Source organism: Vicugna pacos, chromosome 12 (genome assembly GCF_048564905.1).
Source record: "Vicugna pacos chromosome 12, VicPac4, whole genome shotgun sequence".
Taxonomy (NCBI): domain Eukaryota; kingdom Metazoa; phylum Chordata; class Mammalia; order Artiodactyla; family Camelidae; genus Vicugna; species Vicugna pacos.
This window is the reverse complement of record NC_132998.1, coordinates 52215498-52243026: the sequence shown is the minus strand read 5'-3', so window position 1 is coordinate 52243026 and position 27529 is coordinate 52215498. Positions and strand designations below refer to the sequence as shown.

General features: G+C 42.1%; 1 protein-coding gene across 2 annotated transcripts in view; it reads left to right on the top strand.

The window, feature by feature from the left end:
* Positions 1-27529, top strand: part of LGR5 (leucine rich repeat containing G protein-coupled receptor 5) — a 110203-nt gene that overhangs the window by 79496 nt on the left and 3178 nt on the right. The window contains exons 5-16 of one of the 2 annotated variants that reach the window (XM_072973396.1): positions 6295-6510; positions 8444-8515; positions 11313-11381; positions 12774-12845; positions 16108-16179; positions 16290-16397; positions 16530-16601; positions 19796-19861; positions 20807-20878; positions 24672-24743; positions 25526-25651; positions 26659-26804. In XM_072973396.1, coding sequence (XP_072829497.1) covers positions 6295-6510; positions 8444-8515; positions 11313-11381; positions 12774-12845; positions 16108-16179; positions 16290-16397; positions 16530-16601; positions 19796-19861; positions 20807-20878; positions 24672-24743; positions 25526-25651; positions 26659-26804 — 1163 coding nt within the window. The remainder of the gene's footprint in view (positions 1-6294; positions 6511-8443; positions 8516-11312; positions 11382-12773; positions 12846-16107; positions 16180-16289; positions 16398-16529; positions 16602-19795; positions 19862-20806; positions 20879-24671; positions 24744-25525; positions 25652-26658; positions 26805-27529) is intronic. The other variant, XM_072973397.1, reaches the window with a different exon arrangement.

Below are 27529 nucleotides of genomic sequence, written 5' to 3'. Positions count from 1 at the left end.
TCTCAAACAAAGATATGTGTGTGTGATACACTGCCAAGGTAGCATATTGCAAGGTATATGTAAAGGACTATTTTCTAGAAAAACAATAGCAAGAATGACCTCATAGAATCCCTAATCCCTACTGTAGTGCCATCTATAAATCAAAAATTTCTTTCAGGAGTGTGTAGCAGATTGGCAAAATGTTTCTTTTCAAAGAGAAAAACTGTAAAATTAAGCTTGTATGCATGAAAACATTAGGGGGAAAACTCTAGAGAGAAGGTAAGAAAATAAGCTTTTTTTTTTTTGCCATAGCCTGACATAAAATTGATTTTTTTTTTTTTGCCCATTATCTTCCAGCTCTTCCTCACATAGGCTACACTGATATTACAGGACTGTATTCACAGTGAACATGCAGTTCTGTTTTATTTTTATTTTACATGGTATTAGGTAGAATTCATTCCCTGCATGGTGTCCAACCTTTAGTTGATAAGCTGCAGCAGAACATCAAGATTTCAGAACATACCCGATGGCCAACAGGCACATGAGAAGATGCTCAATGTTGCTAGTTATCAGAGAAATGCAAATCAAAACTACAGTGAGGTGTCACCTCATACCAGTCAGAATCGCCATTATCAAAATGTCTACAAAAAATAAATGGTACAGAAGGTGTGGAGAAAAAGGAACCCTCCTACACTGTTGGTCAGAATGTAGGTTTGTGCAGCCTACATACTATGGAAAACAGTATGAAGATTCCTTAAAAAACTAAAAATAGACCTACCATATGATCCAGAAATTTCACTCCTGGGCATATATCTGGAGAAAACTCTAATTTGAAAAGACACATGTACCCCAATGTTCATAGCAGCACTATTTATAATAGCCAAAACATAGAAACAACCCAATTGTCTATCAACAGATGACTGGATAAAGAAGATGTGATATATATACAGTGGAATATTACTCAGCCATAAAAAGGAATGAAATAATGTCATTTGCACAACATGGATGGACCTAGAGATTACCATACTAAGTGGAGTAAGTCAGACAGAAAAAGACAAATATCATATGATATCACCTATACTTTTGAAATCTAAAAAAAAAAAATACAAATTCTATTTACAAACCAAAAACAAACTTATGGACATAGGAAAAAAAAATATGTATATAATTACCAAAGGGGAAAGGGCAGGGAGGGATAAATTAGGGGCTGGGGATTAACAGGCACACATTACTATATATAAAATAGATAAACAACAGGGACCTACCGTAAAGCACAGGGAACTATATTCGGTTCCTTGTAACAACATACAATAAAAAAGAATCTGAAAAGAAAAAATATGTATTGTATATATATGTATAACTGAGTCACTTTTCTGTACACCTAAAACTAACATTGTAAATCAACTACACTTCAATTAAAAAAAAGGGTTTTTTTTAACTAAAAAAATTTAAGAATGTAAATTCACTGAGGGTTGAAAAATTAAGTTTTCAGCTCCCAGGCCAGAACATTGGGTCAGCATAGCTTCCTTGTCTTCCTCTCTGGTCAAGTCTGGCAAGCCGCCATGTTCTGTCAGCCCCACTCATTCAACATCCGTCATACCAGGCCTTCCTCTGCCTTTCCATACATCTTTCAGGTACTCATCTGTTCTCACTGCAACCTCCTTGGTCGCTTCCTCTCCCTCCAGCCCCTCCTGCACACTGCTATCCAAGTGACCTTTCTACAGCACATCCATTATTAGGGTGTCCAGTCTACAGGCAACACAACATCCCCGCCCCAGAGAAATATCTTTATGCAGATCTTGAAGACTGCTTGGGGGGGAGTGAGACATTTCTCATGGGTAAGTAACACAGAAACTTTCTGGGAGTAAAGTTATCCAGGCTCCAAACACTGACCTTGGTTACTCAAAGTTATGAGTGTTTTCCCCTGTCCGGGAAAAGTGGATGGTCCTCACCAGTGGCCCGTGGACCCAAAGTCCATGAGAAACAGTCCCCTTGGCCAAGCAGTCTGTGCAATAGAATACCTTTTGGTAATGGTGGAGCCATCCAACCTCCAAACCACCCTCCAGAGAAGGAATTATTTCAACATATGCCCAGGAGTCATGACAAATCCATTTCTCATCAGTTGTGGTCCTGTAAGTAACATTGCAGAGGTTCAGACTTAAAAATTCTGTTCTTGCACCAAACAAGGTCACATCTTTCAGCCTTTCAGGCATTTTTGGACCTTGGCTGGCAGAACACAGAAAATGTGTGCCTCTCTTTTTCTGTGTGATAGAAGCCTTCCTGTAACACTAATCAAAACATGCAGTGCTGCACATGCGTTTTAAGGATGCCCAGTGAGTAGAAAGTCAGCCATCCTGCCAGTCTATATAACAGACTAACAAAAAGGCAATCTCCTAGAGAGATATTAGAAATTCCAAAGGATTAAGATCCTTCAGAAAAAAATAAAAGAAACTTTGGTGGGAAGTGATACCACTTCCTAAATGTGAAAATTTTTCTCAGATAATACTGTCTACATTTGTAGAGTGCTTTACTGTTCACAAAACCCTTCCACATATAGTTTCTCATTTAATTCCCACGGCAATTTTGTGACCTGTTTTGATTCTGCTATACAGATATGAAAATTGACCCTTAGAAAAATGAAACATTATGCCCACAAATAGCAGAATTAGTAAGTTGACAGAGTCTTAAATATGTCTTAATTCTCTTAATTCAGTGCACTCTCCAGTTTACCATATACTCATGATACAGGTGGTTGTCTGTGACATAGGAAGTTGGATAAAATTTTATTTTATATATCATTTTCTGTAAGTTATAAGTAACATTTGGAGCATGAAACGGGTGCCTTTTCCCATATAATGATTACTTTTCAGATCGCATTTCAAGATCATAATTAAGAGGTTTGATTGTCTGAAAAAAGGTGGGGTCACTCCCATTGTTGAAGGATTTTACTCGCTGCACCCAACTGCACGCAGGTTTTATGCACATTATTGATGGATACTTAAATGCCAAGATCATTACTAGGAACTTTCTCTGAGAATGTCCCATCTATCACGTGTCACCACTTCTCCTTTGCCTTCAGAATGAAGACGTAATAGTAACATATCAGGAACAAAGCTATTTGCGCTTTGTGACTCTGAGCTACGCACACACATACAAGTAATGATAATACTGAAGTCTGAGAAGTAAGGAGGACTTCTGTTAAGTCTAATTGCAGACACCGCTTCATCATTTCCGTTATGAGGGATGAAGGAAGCAGCCTGCGTTTCTCAGAGCTGAAATTCACTGACAAGCTGGCACTCATTTTAACCCACTTTGGACTATGGGAAAATTTAGTTTACCCCTTTTTTTCTGCCTGCTTTCTGTGATCAAAGGACAAAAACATCAACTGTTAACCCCCTTTAAGTAATAATCTTTTAAAGTCATTAACGTGCTTTATAGTTTACAAAGCCTTGTTGTATTATTTTCTTTAATCATAAAGCAGCCCCGTAAGATAGAGGTGTCACCCCCAGCTTACAAGTGTGGAAGCTGAGAGCTGTTGACTTGGCCATGCTCACACAGCTGCTGTCTGCCTTGGACCTGAAATTTCTCATCCCAAATCTCTGCACTAATTCACAGGTTCTGAGCTGCCTACACACGCACGCACGCACACATGCACGCACATCCATGTGTGACTTGCAGGAAATAGAAATGATAACCAAGAAACCTTTAAAAAGTGGAGCTATATAATATAGTTATTTCTGTGGCTCCTGATAATATTATAGAACCACATTTTTAAGTGTGTTTTCATGTTCTGTGTTCTGGTGTTTTTCTTGTACGCCACTGCTTAAATACTGCATTTTCCAGGCAGATAAATAGAAAAAGTCCACCTACCCCAAGACCAGATTGACATAATACGAGCTCATTGTTTACCCCCTGAATAGGCACAACTTGTGCCCCGCCAATGCTTTGTCCACAGTCTTAACCTGGTTCCGTAAGAACCACCTGTATAAGTAGCTGGATAATGAAGTCCCTGCTCCAGTTTGCCTTGTGAATCTTCTGTTCAGATTAAGTTAGATAATAATATGTCTGAGTATTATTACAATTCTTGGACATAAGCCTGGACCACTGAGGCTGGGTGGACGTGACTTCAAAACACTGCAGTTCGGAGGATCATTTGTTGGGAGCTTCCTGTATGAAGAAACTGGAGGCAGAGAAATGTTTCATGCTGCCCTCAGGCTACCCGAGTCCTAGATCGGGGCAGAATCGTGTTTGGAGTGTTAGAGCTGTGAAGAATTGCCTTGTCTTGCTTGTTTCATCTCAGGTAGCAAACCTCTCTAAGATCACAGTGTAGAAACCAGATTACATCCTTTTATTTTTTTTTTTCTGGGGGAAAAAAAGTGATTCATAAAAGACATCTGCCCAGAGAAATGGACTTACTAACATCAGAAACGGATACCAGGGTCACTTCGAGATCCAGCAGAAACTTGGGTAGTGACTTAAATATTGACAAAGACAAGCCTGGGACTCAACGCAGAGAGAGCCTTTTCTGGAAATGCACCCCGACATCTGCACTGAACTTGAATTTTCAGGAAGTCACTTGTAGTTTCAGTGCATAAAGCGACTGGCAATAATCAGACAATATGTCAACTAAAGATCGGAAGCTCATATTATTTAAATAAAGTCTTCCTGCTTTAATCAGTGCAGCCGTTAAGGAGAGTTTACATATGTGCTTTACCTCTCAGTCAAACAAAAACAAGCACCTCCTCCCCCCCCCCAGATGAAATTATACCTGATCTGAACAGGGGCTGAGCGTGGTGATGCTGGAGCAAGAGGAAGACAGGGCTGGACTTTCCTAAATGTTTCCAGTTCCATCTGTAGACAGAACCTGGAGATCTTTGGAAGTGTGTTTCGGCTGCCTACAGTGATGGTTGCTCTCCTGGAAATGTCATTGTGAGTGGGTATGACACGGGACTTGTGTGTTCCAAGTGACCTTATCTCAGTATCAGGCCTTGAGGGCATCGGTCCCCATTCAGTCAGGAGAAGCAGGAGCCAGGGAAGGAGCCTCCTGGAGTGGCCCAAGGTGAGGACGCTGCTTTCCTTCGAAATTAGCTCCCTACCACAGAGATTTCTATTTCTAAACTATTTAAATTTGGCTTGCAGGGGATTCTTCTGTGACCCTGGTGAGCTTCCTGCATCTGTTTTGTCTTAAATGCTTCCTAAAACATTTTTCAAAATCCACTCGTGATTTTCTAATCCTTCCTAATACATGCACTGCTTAAAATGCAACTCTTCTTTTTTTTTTTTTAATTTTAAATCCTAGCTTTGAAAATGTAAACAAATGTGTGCGCCTTAAGAAAAGACTGGAAAAACTGAGTGAGGGCTGTTGGATGCAGAGTTGGATGTTGGTGGTTCTGTTGTTCACTCACCTTGCAGAAAATTTCAATTCCTAGCGTGCTTGGTCACTTCAATACGAAAAGTGAAGGCCTTGTCATTACAGCCATTGTTTATGTTGGATTAGGATGAAATAAATGTACTGCACTCCCTCTGCTGGCTCTGAAGCTGCAATAGCTTATTAACCAGCCCTATTTTTAGACGTATTTCGCCCATTAAAAAAAAAAAATGGTGTGTAGAGAAAGCAAGCAAACCCTGGGAAAGCTGTTGATTTTGTTACTTGTTGAAAATGTCGAGAAAAACTAACGTCTGTTCAATGCCGTTGGTAGGATGAGCAAGAAAGCCTGGAGGTTCGGGGCTTTTCCATGCAGTACCGAGCAAAAGGGAGGGGCCATCTCCCGGGGCGCTCCTTAAAGCGGATCTCTAACTGCCTTGTAAAAATTATTCAGTCTCCTTCGGTACTGAAATAATGTTCTCCCAGAACTTCATGAACAAACCAATAGATGAGTTTGTTTTGTCTGTTCAGAACAGTCCCGGGAAGCAATGGCATTTCTTTAGCTTGGGATGGGAGGGAGGCGAGAGGGTGCGTTTCCCCGGGTGTCAGAAAGGAAAGCTGAACGATCACGGTCATCACGCTGAAACGCGATCCCCCAGGGGAGGCCACTTCCGGGCGGGAAAGCATGTTGCCCACAAGCCTGGAAGAGAATCACAGTGCCATGGAATTTTACGGCCGAGACAGCCCAAGACGCAATGGTTCTGCTTGTGAGTGAGGAGAGGCCACCAGGGGAGCAGAATGCTGCAGATGGTAGGGGCCCCGGCCCCGCCACCCCCCACCCCGGGCCCTGCTCCACTCTTGTGAATCAGCATATTGAGGTTCTCCTGCAGAGCCCATCCCCTGCCCGCAGTGTGCCCTCATTCTCCATTCTCGCCTGCTTCCTTCCCCAGGCGCCTGGATGCCAACCACATCAGCCACGTGCCCCCCAGCTGCTTCAGTGGCCTGCATTCCCTGAGGCACCTGTGGCTGGACGACAACGCTCTGACAGAAATCCCGGTCCAGGCTTTCAGAAGTTTATCAGCCCTGCAGGCCATGACCTTGGCCCTGAACAAAATCCACCACATACCAGACTATGCCTTTGGAAACCTCTCCAGCTTGGTAGTTCTGTAAGTTTTATTGATTTTTTTTTTCTCTCTCTGTCTCTTTTTCTCTTTTAAAGGCTTCTAAATTCACTGTAAGTGTAAGACCTTGTAATTCAGTAAGACCTTGGCCGTAAGGGGTGCCCTTCAGACTTTGAACAGGGACATTTCAAGGGAGGAAAACACCCTGCGCCCCTCCCCAAAATGACTCATAAATTTTCTAATTGCATACAAGAATTAAACAACATTTATCGAGCACCTGCTAAGTACCAAGCACTGCCAAGCCTTCAAAGATAACAAAATATGACCTCTGTCTTAGGGAATCCATTGTATATTGTACAGGTGATCACCACCCTGTACGTGTCGTCCCACGATCAAAGTTAATAACAATCCCTGATTCCTGACAATAATTTATAATTCAGGTCAAACTGAAATTATGCCCTTCTTATTACTTAATAAGTACTTCTTGAAACCCTTCCAAGGGAACAGCAGCAAGAAGGAACCCTTGGCAGCAAGCTAGGCATTTGTATGGCTTTTTTCCTGATAGGTCTAGATTTCATATTTTAAGTACATCAAAATGATTCTCAAGTAATCATGTTAAGTTTTATTTTTTAAGTTTAAGAGTGTAGCACAATGCCCTCTGTGTGTAATACAATAATAGTCAATCGCTGCTGATACAGGAAAACAGTAGCTACTTGGAAGGTATCATAAGATCAATTTGAGGGAGGAGGGTGTAGCTCAAGTGGTAGAGCGCAAGCTTGGCAAGCATGAGGTCCTGGGATCAATCCCTGGTACTTCCCTGATAAATAAACAGAAAAGTAAACCTAATTGCCCTTCCCCACCCCCCCAAAAAAAAAACAGTTTGCATAGGAGCTTGTAGGAAAGCATCTTCCGCACTGTTTCTACTTTTGCTCCATGCCCCGCCCACCGCTGCTGTCAATCACTCCACTTTGCTTGGTGACACGTCTGTCTCTTGCATTGCGGTATATACTCCTCTGCGGGCTGGCCAGCATCTTACCCATCTTTTTAGGTTCCCCTCAATCCTCTTCCCTCATGTGTTGCATGAAAAAAAATTCTCGATTAAATGTCACATAGATCTCACATGAAACCAACATCTATTTATTAGAATAAAAACCTCAGTCTGAAAGGATAGGACATTTGGGGTGATACTAACAGATTTCTATATTGCATTTCACATACAAAGATGGTGCTTCTAACCCCCCAGGAGCTGGGTAGTTGCTTTAACCTAACCCTCCACTAGAGGGAATGGATTTACAGAGATCTGGCTACTCCATCTCCCCCTTCCTCCTTAAGCCCATTTTCCAAAAATCCCTTTGGGACTTGGTCCAGTTTTCAGCTATGTGCACAGCTGTTCTCACTGGCCCTGACCTCACCGACTTACCACTGAGCCAAAGATGATAATTAGGCATATTAATATTGTGTCAAGATAACCAACCTCCTTGAGCAGCCGAAAAATCTGATTCCCATTCTCTGTGGCTGAAATTACTGTTTCCTGTTAGCCTGTGGCCCCACCCCAGGAATGTGGCCATGATCAGCCATCAGCTTTAACAGAAAATGTGCTTGGTACACCTAGGACCTTCCCTCCATCCTCCCTTTGTCACTGTTGGTCAGAAGCTCTGTTCAACATCCTGCATCCCAAAGCCTTGCGGAATAGCCTGAATTTACCTTCACCAGTCACATTGCTCACTCCATGAGATCTCAAACCCCAAAAATAAATCTGTGGTGGCCTGTTAAATTCTTGGTATACAATCATCTGTGGTAAAAGGGAATGGGACATAGAGCCTTTAAAACAAACCAAAAAAACGTTGAACAAACCATTTCTTATGTATCATCAGTGCATTCCTTAGCAGAGGTTTTTTTTTGGACTTCGGCAATCAGGATGTTGTGCCTAAGTTCCCCTGCGCATGTGCCCCGTGACTGTCTGTACGTTCTCCTGCAGGCATCTCCATAACAATGGAATCCACTCCCTGGGAAAGAAATGCTTTGATGGGCTCCACAGCCTAGAGACCTTGTGAGTTGACCTTTTATTTGTTTCCCATTTTTTTCAGTGTTTTCAGGACTATTCTAAGGGAATCAAAAATAGCCTTAAAGTCAAACTGGCTATTGGGTTTGGTCAATTGCCTGCGCTTTAAACAGATATTTACAGTGGCTTTATCTTACCTTCCCACCCACACACCCCACAGAGCTAAACCATAAAACCGAGATTTTCTGTGACTCTACCAAGAGTGATAAATTAGTTTAGGATCATTATAAGCTAACTGAGACATCCTCTGCTGAGCAGTGACTCTTTGCTTAGGAATGTGCCATCTCTGTGAAGGATCAGTTCGGTATTGTCACTCAGGCTCACAGCTCCAGAGTCTGGTCCTCCCCCTGACTGAGAGGATGCAGGAGAGGCGATGCCAGGCTCTCTGATCGGAGGTGAACAGGCATCTCAGAAGCTGATGGTGAAGGTTTCTGCTGAAGCAACGCAAGTCTGCAAAAAAAAAAAAAAAAAAAAAAAACCAAAGAAACAGCTACCATTTATTAAGCATGTATCTAACCAAATACTGCACTGAGCCCTCGGCATACATTGTTGCAGTCAACCCTACAACCATCCTGGGAGAGCGGGGACTACTCGCCCATTTTCGGCTCCGGTAACGGTCAGTTATTTTACCAACACGCCACAGCTAGTCAGCAGCAGAACTGGGGTTTGTTTCCTTCTGTAGTTTGACTCCGAAATCCGTGTTCACCTGTATGTGCTACTTCCAAAGAACAGGTCAAAACTGCAGTTCTCAGTTGGTACCTGTCCTGAAAATCCGTGGAGTCCAGCCAGCTGACTGCCCGGAGCCTAATCGCAGAGGAGTTGCTATGGGTCTTAGCGGGTCCAGTCGTTTCCCAGGAAGGGGCTGCTCTTCATTCTCCGGCTGAGTGAGAGAGGTGGAATGAGGGTGCGGGGACGGGCAGTGAGGGTCCTGAGTGTGCCGGGAGGGGAGGGACGTTCCAGCTGCTCCCTCCTCACCTCCACATCTTCAGTGCTCAAGTGTAATAAGCCACACAGGGCCGCCAAATCTGTCACGCTGGCTCTGCCCAGGACTGCAGAAGGAGGTGACCGGTGTGGCCTTCCTTGCAGCCCATCATTGCTCATTTGCATACAGAGCTTAGCCATTTGTACGTGGTCAGTTTAGCACCTGACCAGGTCTGCGTTCACTGATTTCTTGAGGGACCCAACAGCTCTCCTCCCAGGTTGCTTAGGTCACTCTGTGTTTCCTCTTGTAGGGGGAGGAATCATCCTCACAAGGAGATGCCAAAGATGAACTTGTGCAGGCAGGACTCTGAAGTCAACTTAACGGCATAAGCAAGCTGTTCCCATCAGCTGCTTAGAAAAATTAGAACTTTTCCCTTCTTATTTACACAAGGGCTGAGCTGGGGATCTTAGCAGTGGAAAGCACCTTCTAGTCCTTTTCAACACGACAGGAACGAAAAAACAAGATGGGCTTTGATAGGTACTGCCATAAATAGTCTTTCCTTTTTTCCCCTGATGTTTGCGGTGAGGACCCAAGATTGCAAATTCATGCAATTCATGCATTCAGGACAAATTCATGTGAGTCTCAATGTCCTCTCTTCCCTCGCCTTGCCCAGGGCTACACAGGATCAGTAAATTGGTTACTCCCAGCCTCTTCCTTTCCGTCGCTAGAGATCCAAGTAATTTATAAGGTCCCAATCCTCGTTTAATCAAAACAGAGCATCTGGAGAGATTTACAAACAGGAAGAAAATTTATGTCCACAAAAGACACAAGTTTCCTGCCTGCTGTATGGCTTAAGGATGGTTTGTGCCAGACAAGTAGGAATCTTGATTCATGTTTAACTCGGTCAAATTATCTCTCTCTCAAAATTAAATAGCAATTCTTTCCCACAGAGGAAGATCTAACCACATCTGATTGCCTGAGCAAAAGCTTTTTCTGCGTCATCTGGGAAATCCGCCATTCCCAGAGACCAGCAGGCAATTACTTTTTCATAGGAAGATGTAAATACAAGGTGGAGTAAATCTATAAAGCGCTCGTGAGTAATGGAATTGAAAAGCCATTTGTCCCATAATAGATAGAGAAATTCATGATTTGAATTTGGCCATTCCGTCTCTGTGCGTGAAGGATGGAGAGTTTTGCCTCCCAGACCAAGGAAAACATCATCCTTTGGCTCTGAATCCTCATTTGTGACCTTGTGGAAAGTCTAGACCTGATGTCCTTCCTGAGAGTGCCCTGGACCACATAAACCTCTCCAGAAGCAGGCTGACATCCTGGCCCTTAGGCCGGGGGAGAGACAGGAACTGGACCGGAGTCAGGAACAAAACCGTTCCCCAAGGTGTCCTCTCAGGAGAGAGTCTGAAAAGCAACGGGACAGAGTCAGAGGGCGGAGGAGGGAACAAGGAAGGGGACGCGGTACAGGAGTCCCAAGGAGGGCACAGACTAGCCGGCAGCTCATCGAGCCACGTTCAGGTGAAGCACTGCGTCCGCAAGCCACCAACACTGGGCCAAGCGTCCCTCCCACTTGGACCTTCACGCTGCTGATGTCCCTCCCTTTGTTTTAACGTCCAGTGCCACTGAGCCTTGACTCTTTGAAATTCCTCACGATCAATCCAATGACCATTTTAATGCAGATGCTTGTGGAACAGTGATGGTCAGTGAGCCAGCAAGATCTCTCTCCATGAAGAGAAGGAATGAGAATTGTTATCAATGATACTGGTTCACTGGGATAGCATGTTAACGTCCCTTGTAAATAGTGTGTATGAATTTTTAGATGAAAAACTGAACATTCTATTTACTTATTTTCAGAGACTTGAATTATAATCATCTTGATGAATTTCCTACTGCAATCAGGACACTCTCCAACCTTAAAGAACTGTAAGTAGGACAGACTTAGTGGGAGAAGCGCCATTCTTTGTGAATTTATTTAAGAATAGGTTTGACTCTTGTACATAATATGGTTTACTGAGAAAAATTTAAAAGGTCGTATACATAATGATTAAGCACATCCAAAATATATTTTAATTGGAGTCTATCACCAATAAATAGCAGATAATCTTTTTTTAATTTATAATTAATTTCTCTCATATACTTACATTAGAAAAAAGATACCTTTTTTTCTAAGCCATACTCTTTTCCTAAGCCATATTCCCCCGACATTTATATCCTTTATAGATTTGTAGAGAACTGTATCGGAATTCATATTTTCTGAGCATTTCGAAAGACAAGCTTTTCTAGGTTCCGTAAGTTTAGAGCTGGGTGAACACCACGTATGTGCCTAGGCTAATGCCAGAAGCTTTCACATACATGATTTCATATTCTTTTGATGCTTCATAAATCTTATTTAGTTTTTAAAGAAACCCACAATTTTATTATGGTAAAGCTAACCTTCAGCTATTAGGTGGCAAGTATGGTCTTTTGTATATATTATAATTTAATTAGCTTTTCTTTGTACCTAAAAAATGAATAACCTATGTAATGTTCTAACATTTGGAAAGGAAAATAAACAAAGAGGCTACTCTCTTGGCAGAGAGAAGCAAGGCACACAGCTAAAGGAGGTAGACAGCAAGGCTTATTTCCAAGAAAAAGCGGCTGCGGGGCTCTGCCTCAGGAAACCCACGTGCAGCTTAGCCGGGAAGCCATCCCTGGCTGTGGCCACGCAGCCCAGCGACTGCCCCTCACCTCATTCAGCCACAGACCCACGCAGGACCCCGAGACCACTGACTCTGCCCCTCTGCCGGTCGGACACATTAGCACCGACAGATGAGCATCAGTTTGCTATTACGGACTCCCTGAGCTGGGGCACCTTTCTTCAGCTGGGAAATTTTGTCCTCCTAAGGAGATTACTTAAATCTCTACTTCACTGTGGCTTAACTCAATTTTCTCTTTTCCTGGTTTCAAATCGGGTCAGGAGGGGCGATCATAATCCTCTCTCCAAAGATGGTTTCCTCCGTCTCAAGTTGTTATAAGACAGTGCTCTGTTATTAGATGCTAACAGATGGATTTTTCTCTCTGTAACATTAGCTTGTTAAGCACAATATTTATTTTCAGATTCTTGATTCCTCTTTCAAGATGACAGCTTGTGATTTTTTTTTTCTCCTAGAAAGTAGGTGAGGGCACAAAAGTTTCAAAATGGATAAAGGAATTTAACCTTGTTCTCTAGGTACTAAAAATGCTGATTATCACTGGGGGCAGGGAGGGACTGTTAAATAATTTTACAGCCCCCACCCCAGATTATTTTCTATAAATTATTTTTTCCTCTCTTTCTAGAGGATTTCATAGCAACAATATCAAGTCGATACCTGAGAAAGCCTTTGTGGGCAACCCTTCTCTTATTACAATGTAAGTGGTTTCTTTCTGATTTTTCTATCCTGAAATATAGCGTGCATTGCACTTTCAAAGATCATATAATGAATGTTCTATATTTGCCCACATTTTTGTCTCAGTCAGTGTAAGAACCTACACAGAGAAGTGTATATGGCAATGTTCGGCCAGGTTTTAGCTGAAATAATATTTTAAAGGGGAGGAGAGGGGGCTGCTGATTTATGCCAAGTCTCTACACCCATTCATTTTCAAGCCCAAACATTGAGTCACATTTATACAAACTAGGATGTAATTCTAGAAGGGTGCATATGAGGATGTATATGCCATAGTGGCATAAGACAGAGTTACAAATCCAACGTATATTAATTCTATGTTTCACATTTAGAAAACAGCAAATTGATCATGTGTACGGATACAGGAAGATGAAAAAATATGTTACGTATTAGGCTGGCTGTTAATTAAAAGACCACTGGTGGGTTTGGGGCATAGTACTGGCCTGAGGCCTCAAATATGGGCGAGGACAGTAAGGACAACTTTTGAACAGGACTCTGGGGCACTTCTTGGCATCTATTCGTCCTGCACCAACTTGCACCGTGTAGCTTTCTGGAACCGTGTAGCATTTGTCACAAATGAGCTGGAATCCCAATTAGCCCTGACAACTGAGAAGGGGGAAAAAATACCATTCATCATTTCTGAAATGTTCTGACAGCATATTGGCAAACTAAGGGTGTCAAAGTTTTATTGCCGATAAACATTAGTTCTCATTAGAGAGTATTTACATACTGAGAAGCTGGCAGATAGCACTGCCTTTCTTTGCCCCTTTTTTCCTTGAAGCCACGGGACTGGTTTTTCTTAATCACTCTTTTGATATGTTAATAGCCCTTGAGAGGGCTAACTGCCCCCAAGATTGGTCAGCACTTCTATCTTCTATTTGATGGTGCCGTTCTCCCCCAGAAACACTCCTCTCCTTGCTTCTGCCTCCGCTTCCATCTCTTGTCATTGCCACCCCTACCCGTACCCCCCCCCCGACTCAATTTCTTTTGCCTCTCATGTCCCATTGGCTACCCAGGCCTCATTTCTGCCTCTCCAGTCCCCATCCTACCCAGAACTTCTTTCCCCACCTCTGCCGCCAGCCCCTCTGCTGGCCATTATCTTGAGATTTTTACCAGTCAAAGGCTCCCCTCCCTGCCTCTCCCGCCAGCAGGCAGAGCCGTCACCCTGGAAGCACAGCATCCATACCGTCATTCTCTTGCTGTGAAAATACAGAGTCAGGACTGTCTTTTTAGGGTAAATGCCAACTCCTTAAGCTCCCATTCTGAGCTTTCCACGTGGCTGGCCCGTCCCCAATTACCCGATGCCATAACCCAGACCAACTAAACCACAGTCACCGAGCCAAGCTCTCCTTCATTTCCTTTGCTCCTGTGATGCCATCCCCTCACTGCGCGTGTTGAAATTTTGTTTTCCAGAGTCTACTTCAAACGACATTTTCATGAAGTTCTCCTTAACGCACGAGAGAACTCCGTCCTGAGAACCCTATAGCTCCTTCTTTATGTTCGATACTCCTGCCTTATAGACACAAACACGCGTATTCATAGCCACCCTGTGTACTGACATACAGACCAACACACACACACGTACGTGAACGCAATTACATGCAAACAAGCCTATAGTTTAGATCAGGGCTAATGTCATATTTTGAAGGAAACTTCGTTTTTAAATCATAAGACTTACAGACATAGAAAACAAACTTATGGCTACGGTGGGGAGAGGGATGGGGGATAATTTGGGAGTTCAGGATTTGCAGGTACTAACTACTGTATACAGAATAAAGAACAAGGTCCTACTGTATAGCACAAGGAACTATATCCAATATTGTGTAATAATGAAAAAGACTAGGAAAAGGAATATATATATATATATATATATATATATATATATATATATATATGACTGAAACACTATGCTGTACACCAGAAATTAACACAACATTGGAAACCAACTATACTTCAAGACCTATATTCCTCCTCTAGTTCTTCCTCTTACCAATTGTTTAATCCAAGGGAAAAAAAGAGGTCTGAGGGTAGGACCACAGAGGGGATTTCGGTTTGTTGAGTGACAGCTGTATCCCGGGCACTGTGCGAGCGGTGACATACGCCTTAGCTCCTTCACTATGTAGACAGACCCTATACCTCGGTATTACTACGTCGGTTTAACAAGTTAGGAAGTTGAAACTCTGGGAGATAAAGGACTTTCCAAAGTATCTGAGCCGCAGCTTCTTCCTCCCAAAATGGGGAAACAGTGTCTACATGTCCATGCTGTGGATCTCATAAAGTTGTCGGGTGGATCAACTCAGCTCCGTATGTGAAAGGCTTTGTCAACCAGAAAGTAATATCCTCTTATTTACTGGTTTTATCCCAACTAAGTCCAAGCTTCTTTAGGGCAGGGATACCTTATCATTCGTCTTCAAATCCCCCGCATCCAGCGTAATGCCACGCACATAGTAGATACCCAACCACAGCTTCCTTAATAAATCAGTCTTTAAATGCAAGCAGCACGTACCCTCATACTTTGAGCATAATAGACACCAATAAATATTTGTTGAATTTAGTTGAACTAGAAGGATGTCTCGGCTAAGAACTCTTTGCGGGGACTCCGCTTCCAGGAAGCTCAAATGCCATTCCATTACAAACATCTGGAAAACAAAATATTTTTCAAATTCTAATGATGTCTTACCTTTTAGAGCAATAATTAATTTTTAAAATTTTCTGATGTTACAAAAACCCAGAGTAGCAAATTTCCTCTCAAATAATTTGAAGGTTATATGGTATATGTTGAAAGATTTGACCAGAGGATATGACCCTCATGTAAATACATAGAACCTTATCTTTCTTTAGCTAATGATGTAATTGCCAGCACCTTGAATTACCTTTAGTCACTCAGTGAATATTCCACAGATGTTGGAGGCAGAGGAAGACTTCTAAGTATACCTACAATCAGTTCACTTGCTTTTCTTTCTCCTTAGTAGCTAACATTTTTATCTTCCTTGCTGTCAGCAATTTTCAGTTTTATATCGTATGAATTTCTTACTAAAATAATGTGAGTTAAAACACTTTTCAGGTTTGCCCCAAACCAACTAATCAGGACTGTTATGTAATAAAGTACAATCCAAATTAACATAAATTCATTTCAAGTATTTGTTGAAATCTTGAACAAGTATTCATTGGTCATTCAAGTTTTATTCTAAGACACTGGTGCTTGGATTTCTCTTTTTTTCCCCCAGACATTTCTATGACAACCCCATCCAGCTTGTTGGGAGATCTGCTTTTCAACATTTACCTGAACTAAGAACACTGTAAGTTTTTCTTTCTCCTACGGATCACTTTCCCATTGCAAGGTTGCTGTGAAGATCAAATGAACATTTTCAACCGCTCTGAAATGGCCATAAAAATAAATCCTTTCTAGACTCTTCTCCCAAGAACACTCACGTCCCTCTCCTCCCAGGACTTTGAATGGTGCTTCACAAATCACTGAATTTCCTGATTTAACTGGAACTGCGAGCCTGGAGAGTCTGTAAGTACTTGAGAAGGCTCTTGACTTTGAGCACTACCCTTAAAGCCTGGCCAGCCTTAACATCAGTAAATCAAAATATGTCACCGGGTGATGCCTGAATAAAAGAATGATGTCTGGTTTGTGTTTCAACAGGACTTTAACTGGCGCACAGATCTCATCTCTTCCTCCAACCGTCTGCGATCAGTTACCTAATCTCCAAGTGCTGTGCGTATGAGTGAGGCAATAATGTTGTGTAAACAGAGGTGAAATGACAGCCATTATTTCAATAATCCTTTAAAAGGGGAGAAAGTTCTTTCCTCGCAGGTCTTCAGGAGGTCAGGACTCCTTTGTCCCAGGGAACTGGCTCTTGGATGTGACCCCGGTAACAATGGCAGCGCACCCCTTGTTTCCAAGTCCCGAACAGTCTCCCATTAGAATTTCAGTTGGCACACATTTCCTTTCAGAAAGTGGATATGAACAAGCCAAGGTAACTTCATTTCCCCCTCTAAAGGTTCTGTGGGGCAGAGGAAAAACACAGAGCAAAACACAAGAATATCATGGATCAGAAAACCCACACGGATGCCAAAATAAAATTATCAGACCCACACAAACCTTGATAAAGGCAAACGACATTCTTCCGGTATAATTGTGGGTGCCACGTTCTAATGTTTCATCCAATGGCTAAACAGCTAGCATATGTTATTTCTGTTGACTTGGGGCCCTTTTCCTCTGCCCTTCCCATGTTTTACAAAAAGTAGTTTATAGGAATTTGAAGAGCCTTGTTTTGACCTTCCATGTTCAGCCATCTCTCCTTTACTGGGACATAACCAAAGGACCCTTCGTCTCTTGCCACGGCTCTGCTGTCATACAGAAGACTTCTGGGGCAGTTGAATGCCTGGGATTCCGCCGTCAGCTTTACCTAGTAGCCAGACTAGCAGCTCTACAAAGATTAAGTGGAAGGAAGGGAATATTCTTCAGTGACTGGCCTCCCCCATCCCCAGCCCCCTGTGTCACTTTCAGACCAGTGATACGGAGTTGCAGTCACGCCACGTGATAGCCAGAATAGGAGAGTTCGAATTCAAATACAGGCAGTTTGATAGAATAACTAAGAGAGGGCGTGTGTACACTGGGGGGTAGAAATCTTTGGAGCCCTCTTAGAATTCTGCCCACCACACCCAGAATAGGTATAATTATCCTCATTTCTTAAGGAAACTGTCTCAGTAACGTGACCAGGATTTCACACACTGTAACTAATCAGCAGGGAACCAGCATTTAAATCGCATCTGTCCCCACTGTGTCACACAGTGAATGGTAGACCGCCCGGGCAGAGAGCTGCATACGAGGAAGCCCACTGGCAAACTGAATAAGAGCCCAGGCCCTGGGGTCTCTTTTTCCAGTTCAAATCCAGTCTCCCTAAACACTATCACAGTATCTTGAGCAAGTTATTTATCCCTTCCGGGGCTCCGTGAGTCGTAGCCACTTCCTTCAGGGGATCATTGTGAGGATGAAGTAAATTCCTGCGCGTCTACACTGAGAGCAGCACCTGGCGCTTTGTAAACTCTCCCACACGTCAGCCCTCACCATCGCCTTTCTCGTTTCCTTTACACCATTGTTCTTTCCTCGGGGTGAACCCTTGAGCGGCCTGAAACAACTACATTCGTAGCAGTACCATTGGCAAAGCCTTCCAACCTGTTGTGTTGGTTCCTTCTTCACAGCAATCCTGTAGAATCAATAAAGCAAGTATCTTCTCGCTTAAGGAGAGAATTGAGAAAGACATCAGTGCTCTGTCCGGCATAACGCCCAGGTAGAATTAGTTAAAGTTAAAAGTAGAACCCAGGACCTGGACCTTGACTCCAGTCTGCCTTCTGGAGCTTCTGGAAATACAGGTGTGAGAGCTCCCTTCTGCTGGCCGAACCATCCACCGAGTACCTGTTACAGGAGGAAACGCCACTGTAGCTGAGTGACATTTGCCTCCAAGTTGCTTCTCCTTCATGGGGGTGACTTGGCGAAGTGTGGCTTTCCTGCCTACTAGCTGGTGACCTTAGGCAAGGTCACTAAATGAAATAATTCAGGTCAAGCTGTAAACATGGTGTCTATAGATAAGAAGAGCTTAGTCAAAGTCAGCCATGAAAATCATTGGGCCGAAGGTAGGCAGGAGGTGACACCGTCTTTACATAGAAGAAGATTTCATGTACCCTCTGCTACAAGCTTCACAGGAAGGCCTGGCCCCCTGTGGAGATGAGTGAACCAAATTATTATCAGGGGGAAGGGTATAACTCAATTGGTAGAGTGCAAGCCTAGCATGGCTGAGGTCCTGGGTTCAATCCCCAGTACCTCCATTAAAATAGATACATAAATAAACCTACAAATTATCATCAGCTTTGATAACATGTGTGTCCATTTTACCGCATTCACTACTTTCCAGAAATATGCATCATATTGTTAATTAGGTATATTTGTACATAGGTTTGGTGTACAGTTTTTTGGGTTTTTTTGGATTTTGGTTTGGTCTGATCTTTCAAAGCTCTAGTATAAACTACAAATTGGTGTTTGCAAGCAGCTTCATCTGAATTATTTATGTGTAGTAAATGAACTGTATTTCTTCTACATAAATTCCATTTATTCAATAAATGTAAGGTAACGTGACCAATTACAAGAATAAAATTGTTTAAAATCATCTCAGAAAACAATACGGGGTTTTTCAGTTGCATAGTGGTGATCTGGTTTTAAGAATTAGAATCAGGCATGAAAATGAGTTAGCTGATTAGCTGATAACTTTTAAAACATGAGACAAAAATTTTTTATATATATCTATGTTACTTTATCTACCAGCTTTCTTTTTTTAAGCTTTCTGCAAATTACCGTGGCTTGTTTTAGATTAGTTATATTATACTATAAATATGTCCAGATGTTTTTGTTATTCTGTAATTTGTTGAGTTTTAGCTGAAGACTTCCTTAGATTTTTTTCCCCTTGTAATGATTGATTTTAAAATTAGTGCTATGTTTTGAATTGTTGGGATTTTTTTTTCTGTTGATTAGAAAAGTACCAATAACGATTCTCTTAGATGTAGAAACATAGTAGCTCTTAGAAGAAGAGGCAATTATTTAATTTAATTTGTACTCATTTCTGTAAGGTAATAGCTAGAACATTGTCAATCATCCCTAACAAAACATAAATAAATTCATTAAGTAAATTATTTAAAGCAATTAAAGAGGTCTAACAGTTACATGTCAGTAAACGTCTGAATCGACTGCTTAATCCAATAACGCTGGGACTACCTGCTCCGTGTCAGGGCTGGGGAAACGTTCAGAGTCTGCCTTTGGGAGACAGATCATCCTGGAGAGGAAAGGAAAGGAAAGTGTGTTTCCTTACAACTAATATGTAACAGATTTTCCCTTTTGTACCTTCTGTTTTTCAGAGATCTCTCCTACAACTTGCTAGAAGATTTACCCAGTTTTTCAGTCTGCCAAAAGCTTCAGAAAATGTATGTCCATGAAAGCCTCTGAAGTCACCTCGCGAAAACTGGGAGCCCAAACCCACATGTCCAGGGGTCACCGGTTTGCTTACCCTGTGGTTCAGTGGGAGACACACAGTGCTGTTCCGTTTTATACCCACAAGCTCTGACTGCGGAGGACGGCTGTGGGGCTGGGAAACGTAGATAATGTGACTTTATACTATACATAAAGCATTTATTATGGGTTTTCTTTTCCTAACCTGGTGTAGTCATGAACCGGGTTTGTTTGAGCTTTGGAGTTTTTCTAAGCTTCCACATCCAATGAGTGCCGTTATTTTTGAACAGGGGGAAGCCTGAGTTCGTGGGTGTGTTTGCTTCGCGACAGTCACCTTCAGAGGAGGCGCCTTATTCGCCCTATTTCAGGAGCCATCGATGTTGCTCATGCCGGAAGCGTTGTAGCATTCCTCTCTCAAAACCCTCCTCCATAAAACATCAGCCTCATTGCTTGATAATCACGCTTTGGTTTTGATCAAAACAATATTAAGCATCTATCCTTGCAGGCTCAGTTTTTCTCTGAATGCCGAAAGCGATTAAGGGAGGGGGGAAAAACCCATCTTTGAAAGGTAGAGACTTGACGCTCCTGAAAACCTTCAGGGAACATAAGAAAGGGTCGGTCAGATGGCAGAGCCAGGAGAGGCATCCTCAAAGTGTCTGAATGATGTTGGCGTTAGGAACATAGTTTTAAGATTCACCCAAAGGAGCTAGCTGCCTTGAACGGGAGGCTTTATTTATTTCTGTGTGTAAATTGTAATGTTCTTTTATAAACAAAAAGAAATGTTTCGAATGGTCACTTGATAGTCATAGTTCAAGCGTTCCTGGGGTTGAGGGCAGGTAACCCCTTTGTAAAAGTTCTCCGAAGACTCATCTTTGAAACCAGTGACTTTGCAATCAGCCTTTGGGACACTGTCGTTTCAGAGACCTACGACATAATGAAATCTGTGAAATCAAAGCCGACACCTTCCAGAAGCTGTTTAGCCTCCGGTCTCTGTGAGTACCACCTGCCAGTACCTTCACCAACACAGAGCGCTTTTTCTTCTCTTTGAGGTCTTCCTCTATTATTTTATTTTCGTGTATTGTTGGGCCCTTGCACATATATTTGCTATGGAAAGGCAAATATCTTGCTCATGATCATTTCCAGGAACAAGTTCAAAAGCAGTAAATTTGCCATCTGCTCTCTGCCAGTCAGCAGACATGGAACTTCCACAAAGAGGAAGGAGGCCGACATTGCTGACTAGCCTACAAAAGGGGCTTCTGTTCTCAGCCTGGAATTGGCAGAAATCGTGCTGCATATAAAAATGGGGTGGCCGCAGTCCTTCCCGCCTGCTTTTCTTTCCCGGTCAGTTTTTCAATGTGTGTCCCTAAGTGCTTTGGCGTCACACTGGAGGGGACTAAAAAGTGCCGGGCCCAGGTTCTCACCTACCTCGTTAGTCTCTGGAGTGGGGCCTGAGAAGCCACATTTTAACACGTAAACTAAGGTTGGAGCCCAATTGTCCTGGAAAATGCTTCTGTTGTTCAGATGACTAAGACTGGTAAATATTAAATTCCACTTTATGGTTGAAAAATACCATAAATTTAAAAAAAAATGGGTAACAAATTTTTCTTGGTGACAGTTAAAACTTTTCCATCCTGAAACTGGACTGCAATGTAATTTTGGTGAATAGCAGTATGTAGTGCTAAAACTGCAGTATAGTGTTAAAAAAGCCTTTCTTTCCTGAAGTTTTTCTTAATATTTAAGAGACTATAGCCTCGGAAAATAATACCATTTCCCAAAACATTTTAAATTCACCTTTGAGAATCGCTTTCTCCCAGAAATTTACTTTGAAAACCATCATGATCTGAATTCAATTGTGTTGCTCTTTCCTTACTTTTGGTCTAAAATCAGCTTATGAAGTTCTTTCACTTTTTAAAATAAATGTAAAAAACATTTTTTTAAAACAAAATTTTAAAACAAAAAAAAATTTTTGTTTTGTAAAAAACAAAAAAAATACATTACCTAATTTTATTGCCTGCCTTATTCACCAGGTTGCCATTCTGGCTGTTTCCAAAAGTTAGTTCTTTTTTAAAACGTTGATATATTTGGTAACACTGCCTTGTGTCATTGAAATTTGCTTGGAGAGTAGGATTTAAATATTCTTCACCAGAGACCCGTGGGATCACTCACCTGGATCACCATCACCAGCCTCCTAACCAGCCTTTCCAGCATCAGTCTCTACCTATTTATCTCATTCTCCAAAGAGAATCTTTCTGAAGTAGCAATTGAATCATGTTACTTCCCTGCTTCAAAAATCTTCTGTTATTCCCCTATTGTCTTCAAGACCAAAACCAAACAAACTCCCAGCACTGCCCTTCAAAATCTTATCCCATCTGGAACACCCTTATCTCTCTCCCACCAGTTCCCAGTCCCGACATACGCGCCATGGTTTCTTCTGGTCCTGTCACCCACTGGGCTCCTTCCCACTCTTAACTTGCCCTGGTCCACCCCATAGGAATGAAATCTCCTGTATTTCAGCCCACTCAACTCTGATGTGCTTTGCACTTTCTCTGCGAGAGGACTCACCACTCAGCACTGCCGTCGGGTAGACCACCGCCTACCTGAAAATGACAAGAACTTTTTCATCTCCTAATCCCCAGGGTCTAGTGCAGTGGCTCTCTCATTATTTACCTTAAGAATTACAAGCACGTTCTGTGCAAAAGATCAGGGACTCTGAAGTCAACCTGCGTGGGTTTGAATCTCAGCTCCTGAGATCACTCTGTGACTTGCAGCAAGTCACTTAACACTCTGTGCTTCGTTCCTCACCAATAAAGTGGGACTATGCTAATTCCTACTTCTTAGGGTTGTGTTGAGGGTTATGGAAAAACGTGTTAAAAAAAAAAACTCATAACCATACCTGGCACGTAGTAAATATGCAATTGTCTCATTATTGAAGTTGTTGTTATCATCATTTGAACAAGTACATATCCTTCCAGGGTATGTAAGTGAGGGTTCTCACAGAAATCAGAATTCACCCCAGATGGTTTAAATGAAGGGACACCGACACAGGTGTTGGCAAGCAAGGGATGGGCATGCAGAAACCAGCAGCTGATCAAGACAGGGAGGAACGAGTGGTGTTTCCACATCCCAGGAAGAGCAGAGGCACAGAGAAGGGACGTCCGTAGGGGAGAAAGTGGGCAGATGCCACCAGAAACAAGATTCCAAAACGGAGGAGCAGACCACAAGCGCCCAGCCTCTCTCTCTGCAGGAGGGCTTCCATGGGGAATCCAGCAGAGAACCACAGGGCGCCCTGCAGGGTCAGCCCCGCGCACCCACACCTGCACCCGCAGGGCAGTGGAACTGGCTCCCCCAGGGCAGCTGGGAGGATTCCAGCACACAGGTTCACAAATAAGAATGCAGTTACAGCCCTCTGAGCATATACATTCTCCCACACTTACTTATTTTTAATTTTTAACTTTTTAATTTTATTTGGTGGGAGGGGGCGGGGGTAATTAGGTTTTTTTTTTTTAGAGGAGGTACGGAGGATTGAATCCAGGACCTTGTGCATACTAAGCATGCGCTCTACCACTTGAACTACACCCTACCCTCTCCCATATTTACTTAAAACCCAGTCAAATCGCTATAGAGCCCGAGGTCAGAACATGGCCTGCCTTCCTGATGTTCTGCTCCATCAAGCTCACCAGGGCACCCGTGTTCTACTTAGAGCGCCAGAGATACTGCCAGATGGCAGGGCTCGCCTCGCTCACTGGACGCAGGGTTGATCAGCAGCTCAACAGAAGACAGTCTCCTAGTCAATTACCCATTCGTAGCTTTCCCACTCCGTCCGTGCCTCTCCGTCCCCTTGTTAGCTGGATTTTTGTTTTGCGATTACTGAAAGGGGCAACATAAAAAGCCTTCCAGTTTCCTCCAGTTTAAGGGGCCTTTCCAGTGAGGATATAAATATTCTGTGAATACTATTTATCCAAGGTAACTCAGGGGGCCCAATATCATGGATGAATTATCTGCGCTAGAGAAAAGTTGACGGTGATCACTTTCAGTTTCCTCAAATGTCTACACTTTAGTTCCCTTTATGAGTTAGGCGTTTTAAAAAGACAAACTGTAAGTTCATTGCTCTTTTTGTAAAATGGGGAAGTTCTTATATTCCTGTGCAATTATCTACATTTCATTATATATAGGTCTGGGGAGGGGAGGGGGTAAGGGAATTTTATTTCTCGGTGAATTGTAGATTTTCTTTGGGATCAAAAGATTTTATTTCCAACATACGCTAGCCCATCTTTTCTCCATTTCCCAGTCAAGAATTTAAATGTCTGTCCTCTTTACTGTGAATTTTTTTGAAAGTGTCTCTGTGTTTCTCTTAAGGTCTAACATACATGGACAATATACACAAATTTTTTGAGTTTCATTACATATCCAGGGATATGTTATAACTTAACATTTACTTGCTTGTCAGAGGAAGAGCCTCAGAAGTTCCTGTCTCTTCCCACTCCCCGACCCCCACTCACCTTAGAAATGCCCTAATAAAATGTTACAACCATGCTAAAGTCAACTTTTTAGCAAGAAGAGAGTAAAAATTAAATATCCACCCCAGTGATTTTTCTTGATTGATTTAAACAAGGTCGTTTTGAAATTCTCTATCTTAATCATTTTATACTATTCATATCTGCATCTGAAAGATGATTTGATAAGTTAATTGTTCCTGTCCAGAATGGAAATTAAGTTTTGTTGGGTAAAACTTCACACAGTCTTCTTTTACATCATCCTCTCACTTGCTTTTTTCTCTTTTTATAGGAATTTAGCTTGGAACAAAATTGCCATTATTCACCCCAGTGCATTTTCCACTTTGCCATCTCTAAGAAAGCTGTGAGTATTTCGCAACTTGTTTGTGGCGTGGCTGTCAGTAATTGGGCACCACCTTACTCATCAAAAATGCTGGTTTTGCTAAAGAGGCCCCCAGAGCACAGAATGCCCAGCCCTCAGCGTCCTCCACACTAGAGCTGGATCAAACCAGAGGTCATGTGGGCCCTTGCATGGATAACTGAAGAGCCAGGTGACAGCTGGTTCTGGTTACTGAGGTGAAATTTTCCATTTTCGCTGAGCTGTCAGGTGGAACGGAATAAGATGTCAGTACAGTTCTAAAGCGCTTTCATTTGATAGTTCGCCATCTTGACTAATAGGGAAGCTTCCCATCCATTCTTTCCCTCCCTTTCCACCTCTTGCTCCATCCTGTCCCCATCTCCCAGGTATCAGAAAGAAAGAACAGGTCAGACAGAAGTTAAGGGGAGAAGGAAGGAACTAAACCCCCAACAGTGTTTTCCCCTCACCCCTAACTGGATCCAGTCAGCATCTCTTCTCAAATTAGATGCCACACCTCACACTGGACTTTAGATGTCCCCACCTGGCAAAGCTGAGCTGAACATAGAAATTAGACTTTAGCTGTGATTAAAACATTTTTCGTCCTGCAATTCTGACTGTAAAGTAGAAAAGTTGTCAAGAACTAAAATGGTTCCTCTTACCATTAAGAGTAAGGACCCTACTTAGAAGTTTTTATGGAGCCGTTTAATAACTTTAGGCTGCTTTTTTTTTAACATCAGCATCTTATGCTAACGCAGACTAAAAGCCAGTTGCTGTTTGATGTTTTGCAGGGACCTGTCGTCCAACCGCCTGTCGTCTTTCCCTGTAACTGGGTTACATGGTTTAACTCACTTAAAATTAACAGGAAATCATGCCTTACAGAGCTTGATATCATCTGAAAACTTTCCAGAACTCAAGTGAGTTTGTCATTAAAGCTAATAAGATACATTTGTGGTCATGTGAAATAATAGACGTGTTATAGTGGTTTTCAAAATTTATGGGACTCTTTTGAATTGCATTTCATGCCTTGGAGTCCTCCACCCCTGGGATGCTGTTAGGACAAGCCCTGGAGTGGGAGACCGTGTCTTTCTGACCACGCTTCCTTTCTTTCTCAAAGATGCCTCCTGGAACCATAGAGTTCATGGAAAGAGTTTGAAAACCATTGATCCATGGGCTACAAACTAGGACATGTAATTAAATAACATTGTAACATAATTATACTCCTGTTTACATTTTTAAATTCATCTAGGTTATATGTATGTTCTAATAAAATGGACGAAATTAATATTTGTTTGAGGAAGTAATGCTCTTTAAAACCAGTTACGCTTATTATCGATAAAGAAGTCCCTTGAGAGATCTTATATGTATATTATATTTTTTTAAACGACCATACTTTTTATGCTCTTTTAAAACCATAGCCCCAAGAGAGAGCCCAGAAAATAGAAGAGGAAAAAAGGCTAAAAGTACCCCCTAAACAACTTTTTATGTTCCTTCCTTCCAGATTTTGTCTCCAATGTATTTTTAATTGTTAGATTCACAGTTCGTATACAAACTTACATCATGATTTCGTTACCTAACATTATGTCATATCATAAGCACTTTTTAATGGTGCCACAATTTTCCTAACAGTCATTTTTTTTCATGTTCTTACTATGGAAATTTCCAAACACAAAAGTAGAGGAAATAATACACCTCTCACTCAACCACAGCAACTATCAACATTTCATAGCAATAATTCTTAATAACTCCATCGTTATTATGAATAGCACTGTGATCAACATCTTTAGGCACATAGTTAATATTTTAGATTATTTATTTAGGCTAAAATCCACAGGCAGAATTACTGAGCACAAGAAAGCGAACACTATATTTAATCATCTGTTTCTTTAAGTGTGTGTTTTTGTTTGGTTTTGTTCACTTAAAGGGTTGTAGAAGTGCCCTATGCGTATCAGTGCTGCACATTTGGAGTGTGTGAAAGTGTCTATAAAATTTCTAATCAGTGGAATAGAGGTGACAACAGCAGTGCAGATGACCTTCATAAGAAAGATGCTGGGATGTTTCAAGTTCAAGGTAAGACCTGCTATGTCACTGGGATGAAATTGTGTCTCAAGGGGTCTTGAAAAGTCATCAGACAGATCATCTGAACTCCAGACCGGCCCCCAAGTAATCATGCCAGCAAGCTGAGAATCAAACCCACTTTTTAAAGTCTCCCAGAGAAAGAGAAAGCTCCTTTAGGGTTCATTCTAAAACTTCATCTTTTCTGTAAGTGAATTTTTAATAGTTATATTTATAATTAAATCCCTTTTAGTATATACTGACCTCAGAGATAAATATTAATATTGATGATCAATATTCTCGTAATTGTTTAAGAGGGCTTCATCCCTGTGAATAACTTTTTCAAACACGCATCTGAACTTTTTTCTCCCAAAGATAAAATCTGTTTTTATTCTTGCAGCCCAGGGGGAGTGGAGGCCATCGGCAATTTTAGATGCCTCCATATTTCAGCAGGAGGGCTTAAGAATCCACCTTCTTATCCAACTAATCCTAAAACATTTTCCCTCCTGCCCCTCACAGGGTTGTCTGTCAGGACAGTGAAATGAGATAATGTCTGTAAAGCACTTGGCTTTCCTTGAAGTAAGACCTGACTTAAAAACACAGCAGTGCACCTCAAACCACACCTGTGGTAATGAGGAGGTGCTCTGGGCAGCCCCACTCTGCTCTCCCTGCCAACCCTGCAAGTTTGCACAGAGTCTAAACAGACTGGCTTGTCTTCCTTTGGGTGTTAATGATTTGTT